Raw genomic sequence first — 6,301 nt, 5'->3', positions numbered from 1 at the left:
TTTAAAAACACATTTTAGTTATGTATCCCATAAATAATGCGGTTTTTCAATTGCATGAACTAAAAGTCGGAGGACGGGATAAACTACTTGCATCAGCTTGCTATAAAAGCAAGTAGTAATTTTACTATGTACTTATTCTTAGTGCGAGTTTTAAAGAGTGCAGTTCGATTTTAACAGTTATTTTTTGAAAGCTATAATGGAAGTGACAAAGGAGCATATTTGGCATATTTTGCTTTATGAGTTCAATAAAAGCAACAATGCAATGGAAAGTGCAAGGAATATTAATGCAGTATATATGTATCAGACAATAAGCATAAACCAGTGCCAACAGCGGCACCAGAGATTCCGAGCCGGAAACTACAGCCTAGAAGACAAGCCTCATCCTGGAAGATCTGTAGAGCTCAATAAAGATGTCCTGCAAACCCCGGTGGAACAAAATCCATCATAACTGTTGAGGAACTAGCAGAGAAGCTTGGATTTGGTCATTCAAATAGTCATTCAAGTCAGCGCTAGGAGAAGAACGACCATCTTTGGTTTCAAGATGAAAGGTGTTATTCAATCAAGATAATACTTGGCCACATACAGTGAGGATGACATTCCAAAGGCTGGAGCAGTTTGAATGAGAAACTATGCCCCACCATATTTGCTGGACATTGCCCCATCTGATTATCATTTATTCTGCAGTCTTCAAAATCATTTGGATGAAAAAAATGAATTCTGAGGTCAGAACAGTACTGGAGGATTATTTTTTGCCACAGAAAAGTGAATTTTGGATAGATGGAAGAGCATTGTAGAAAATGAAGGAGAGTATATTTTAGACTAAGCAAGAAGTTTGTTTATCTTAATTTTGAAAAATAAAAGAAGTATATAAAAAGCACATTATTTATGAGAGGGCCCAATACTTATAGTCCTGATAGATATTATTGTTTAGTCCCAGGTCAGCTTCACCTTTTAACAGACTGTATCTGGCCAAAATATTCTGTTTAAAGTTAAAACTGACCAGAGCCAACCTCATAAACCTACCCTACAATGTCATTCTAGAAATATACAATCACATCATTGAAATCTTGAAGCTACAAGATAATGCATGATTAATTAAAAACAACGTGAGTAAATAAGCAATTAAATGGACAAAGAAATCTGAATGCTAAAGAGTTAAATCAACTTAACCTTATGATAAAACGTTTTCTAGCAATAACCATCTCATTTTTATTTAAAAATATGTATTTAAGATTACACTATCTAACATGTCCTTTCGTTCTTCTTAGGGAGTGATTTGAGGGAGATTTGGTTTCTATTTCTAGCAAGTTGAATGATCACAAAGAGACTTCCTCAATGGTTCGACAGTCGTAGTAAAATGACAGAACAGCTTGACAACTGATAAGATATTGATTTTACACACACGCTTGTGCATGCACACACACACACACACACTCACACACAGAGGAGAAGACGTGGCTGTTTGGTAAGAAGTTTGCTTCCAAAGTGTCTTCTACTATAACCCTCAGCTCACCATAGCATTGTGAGTAGATTTGGTAGAGGGAAACCCAAAAATGCCAATATGTGTGTGTGTACACACGCACACACACACACACACACACGACAGGTTTCTTTCAGTTTCCATCAACCAAATCCACCAACAAGGCTTTGGTTGGACCAAGGCTATAGTAGAAAACACTTGCCCAAGGTGTCATGAAGTGAGACTGAACCTGGAACCATGTGATTGGGAAGTAAGCTTCTTACCACACAGCCACACCTGCACCTGTGTGTGTGTGTGTGTGTGTGTGTGTGTGTGTGTGTGTGTGTGTTTGTGTGTGTGTGCACATGCATGTGTATATGATGATGATGATGATTGCCTTATCTAGTCAGATGATAGCCATCTCATGTTCAAACTGATTGTTCTGATTTACTTTCGTCCCTGCATATTCATGGATATGACTTCATGCCATGCATCCATCGCCATAGGATTTTATATAATGCAAAACAGATCAAGAAATGATAGCGAGGTGTCTGTATGTGATTAGATTTAAGTGACCAAAGCTTCTGCAATACTTTTGCCAATCTCTTGGTCACCACAGTAAGCTCCAGACTGGTACTATTTGGACTGCAAGTTTTATGCCAGAGTATCTTTCTCTTAGAAGAGCTACCTCCCCAACGGGTTTTTTTTTTTAAAAAGAAATGGAAGCCTCCTCTACCCTTGGGAAATCTATAAAACACATAGATGGGACTCTGACAGGTACTGTAGTTCTCGGTCAGAACAAACTTGGGAGCAATGGTAACTAAGTGGTGACTCCATGCTCCTAACAACTCCAGAATTCTTCATGCCATGCATTCATCACCATAGGACTTTATAAAATGCAAAAGAGATTAAGAATGATAACAATCAAGAAATGATAGCAAGACATCTGTACATCATCGGATTTAATAATAATATTCTTTATTATAAATGATTTTTACTTTACATAAAATATTCTTTACATTCTACTGTTATTTTATTGCCATTTATTTACAAGTATTATAAATTTTATAGGTAAAATATTTTTCAGGGAATGAATTACGATTTATAATAACATTGCTACAATGGGAGATTATTGCTCTGCTTTATGAGATTTTGCTTTATGAGTGGTCTCCAGGAACAAATTCTTGTCTATTCTAGGCACAAGGCCCGAAATTTTGGAGGCGGGGGCTAGTTGATTCGATTGACCCCAGTACACAACTGATACTTAATCTATTGACCCTGAAAGTATGAAAGGCAAAATCAACCTCAGCAGAATTTGAACTCAGAACGTAAAGACAGATGAAATACCGCTAAGCATTTCGCTCGGTGTGCTAACGTTTCTGCCAGTTCTATTGCTTGACAAAAGCCTCTGCAACACTATTACCAATCTCTTGGTCACCATTGTAGGTTCCAGACTGGTATTATTTTGACTACAAGTTTTATACCAGAGTATCTTTTTCCTAGAAAAGTTACCAACCCCACAAGTTTATTAAAAATAATGGAAGCCTCCTCTACCGCTGGGAAATCTATTAAACACATAAATGGGACTGACAGGTGCTACTGTTCTGAGTCAGAGCAGACTTGGGAGTAATGGCAATTAAGGGGTGACTCCATGCTTCTGACAACTCCAGAATTCTTGAACTGGAGCCCCACCAACAGATGTAGTTTAATATCATACCCAGGAGGGCAAATTCACTCAAGGTGCCGTGCAGTGAGACTGAAGCCAAAACCATGTAATGGTTGTGAAGAAAACTTCTTACTGACACAGCCATGTCTATCACTAATATTTAGAAGAAAAAGGAAAATGGAAAAAAGTCTAACAGGTTTAAACAATAAATCTCCAAGTGTAAATGTTCTACAAGACATGCAGTATTGTAAAATCTATTTCAGATTTCACAACAAAGAAATTTTATACAACTACTTCTTAGACTTCAATTATATAAAATGCAGTTTTTTTTTTCCCCTGCTTAAAGCATAAACTTTAAATGGAAACAATCAATAAGCTTAACAGCAAAAGAAGTAAGAAAAACAATCGCCAAAAATGACTTTAAAGAATTCCATTATGCCGACGGAACTGAAAATCAATAGTTGAGTTAGTGTTAACATGATTAATGTATCTGTCGTTAAAAAGCTAACTAGATATAAATATAGTAGTAGTAGTAATGGTGGTGGTGGCAGCTGTAGCAGTAGCGGTGGTGGTGGTAGTAGCAGTGGTGGTGGTGATTTGTGATTTAGGCACAAGGCTTAGAATTTTGAGGGGAACAGGGTTAGTTGATTCTGTTGACTCCATTACTTGACCGGTTACTATATTTTTATCAATGCCAAAAAAGATGAAAGGCAAAGTTGACCTCAGCAGGATTTGAACTCAGAATGTAAAGAGTCAGACAAAAAAAAAAAAAAAAAAAAAAAAAAAAAATACCACAATGCATTTTTCCAATGCTCTAATAATTCTGACAGCATAATATTAAGATGATGATGATGATGATGATGATTCAATAATAGTCAATGTATGGGAAATAATTTCAAACAAATTTGGCTCTTATTCTCCTTTATACATTAAATAATAATACTGAAAATAATAATGGTCCTTTGTACAGGAGGCACAAGGCCTCAAACTGCGGGGAGGGGACTAATCGATTACAGTGACCCCAGTATTTCACTGGTATTTAATTTATCGACCCCGACAGGACAAAAGATAACGTTAACCTTGGCGGAATTTGAACTCAGAAAGTAGAAGCAGACAAAATACTGCCCAGCATTTCTCCTGGTGTGTCAACAATTCTGCAAGCATTTTACCCGGTGCAGTAACGATTCTGCCAGTTTGCTGCCTTAGTAGTAATAGTAATAATAATGATAATAATAATAATAATAATAATGATAATAATAATAATAATAATAATAATAATAATAATAATAATAATAATGATAATAATAATAATAATAATTCCATACAGTAAACATAAGAGCACCACAGCAAACCACAGCACATACCCAAGGCGCACAGAGCTGCGCTCGGTAGTGAAGTGAAAGCACGTTATAAAAATAAAACTACCGAATAATAATAATAATAATAGTTTCTTTATTGGCCACAAGGGCTGAATACAAATAATAATAATAATAATAATAATAATAATAATAATAATAATAGAAAGTTTTACTCACTAATGCTGTGTACAAAGAACAGATCATACCAATGGATATTATAGATATTGTTGAATCTTTTTTGAGAACTAGAAAATAATGGATCAAAATAAACACAAATTTTAAAACAAGAAATGAAATAAAATGAACAAATGAAAATAAGTAAACACCCAACTAATATTGTGCATATGCTTGAAATTGTTGATACCAATATTTGCATAGAACCACAGCTGTATGCCATCTATTTCTTCCAACTATGTAACCCTTTTGATACTAACTCATCTGAAACTGCCCCTGGTTCTATGATACAAAACCCCATTTTATAGAGGTAATATTTATCCCCACTTACACATGGTTATTCTGTTACTATACTGCGATAGTTATCAAGAGAGAAATTTTCATATTGGCCTTTTGGTGCAAAATGCACTCTTGTTTACATTGAGAGCAGAGAGATGAATAGTGATATATGTTGTTGTTGTTGGCACTCCGTTGCTTACGACGTCGAGGGTTCCAGTTGATCCGATCAACGGAACAGCCTGCTCGTGAAATTAACGTGCAAATGGCTGAGCACTCCACGGACACGTGTACCCTCAACGTAGTTCTTGGGGATATTCAGCGTGACACAGTGTGACAAGGCTGAACCTTTGAATTACAAGCACAACAGAAACAGGAAGTAAGAGTGAGAGAAAGTTGTGGTGGAAGAGTACAGCAGGGTTCTCCACCATCCCCTGCCGGAGCCTCGTGGAGCTTTAGGTGTTTTCGCTCAATAAACACTCACAACGCCCGGTCTGGGAATTGAAACCGCGATCCTATGACTGCGAGTCCTCTGCCCTAACCACTGGGCTATTGTGCCTCCACAAATAATGATATAAACAAGAGAGCATTTTGCATCAAAAGCCTATATGAGAGTTTCTCCCATGGGATCTGCCACAGTATAGTTTGTTCTAACAGAACATTCATGTTTAAGTGGGGATAAATATTACCTCTTGGTATTAATACTGCCTGTTACTAACGTATATGTTTTAACAAGCTCATTTACTAATTGCGACACCAGTGCCTGTTCTGGTACTGTTTTTCTATATGTCACTGGTGGAGAGATGAGTTGTTGCCAGCTCTAGTGGTTGATCGTCCATCATTGAAGAGACCAAGGAAGGTTGAAATTACGTGATCTGGTGGTCTCGGCCCTGGAGGTGGCAGGGATTTATCTCCTTGCTAGCAATATAAACAAGATACTTAATTTATTGACCCTGAAAGGATGAAAGGCAAAATCGACCTCAGCAGAATTAGAACTCAGAACGTAAAGACAGATGAAATACCGCTAAGCATTTCGCCCGGTGTGCTAACGTTTCTGCCAGTTCTATTGCTTGGCAGTTTCCGCCTGCAAAGCAAAAGACTGCAAAGTAAAAGAATAATATTACTTATTTTTCCCATACACATTAATACACACACACACAATATATATATATGTATGTATGCCTTATAAGTATGTGTGTACGCATTATCAAGAAATAAGACAGAAGTGTAACAGGATATATGCGTGTATTTTAAAGTGATTATTACAGCTCTTTCATGATGTAATTTTTTCAGTTTAAACGTACAATTTCAGATCAAGTCAATTCGGTTAGTCCTAAGTATTTCATAATCAGAAAGTAAATGATACAA

At 36.5% G+C, this 6,301-nt stretch overlaps 1 protein-coding gene across 5 annotated transcripts in view; it reads right to left on the bottom strand.

Annotated features, from left to right (window-relative positions):
• The window catches only part of LOC106880188 (putative sodium-dependent multivitamin transporter), a 124,026-nt gene that overhangs the window by 22,250 nt on the left and 95,475 nt on the right, over positions 1–6,301 (bottom strand). For all 5 annotated transcript variants that reach the window (XM_052969470.1, XM_052969471.1, XM_052969468.1 and 2 more), the window contains one exon: positions 4,661–4,728. In XM_052969470.1, the coding sequence (XP_052825430.1) occupies positions 4,661–4,728 (68 nt within the window). The remainder of the gene's footprint in view (positions 1–4,660; positions 4,729–6,301) is intronic.

This window comes from Octopus bimaculoides, chromosome 7 (genome assembly GCF_001194135.2).
Source record: "Octopus bimaculoides isolate UCB-OBI-ISO-001 chromosome 7, ASM119413v2, whole genome shotgun sequence".
NCBI classification, from domain to species: Eukaryota; Metazoa; Mollusca; class Cephalopoda; order Octopoda; family Octopodidae; genus Octopus; species Octopus bimaculoides.
The sequence above is the reverse complement of the archived record's forward strand: the minus strand, read 5'-3'. Positions and strand labels throughout refer to the sequence as shown.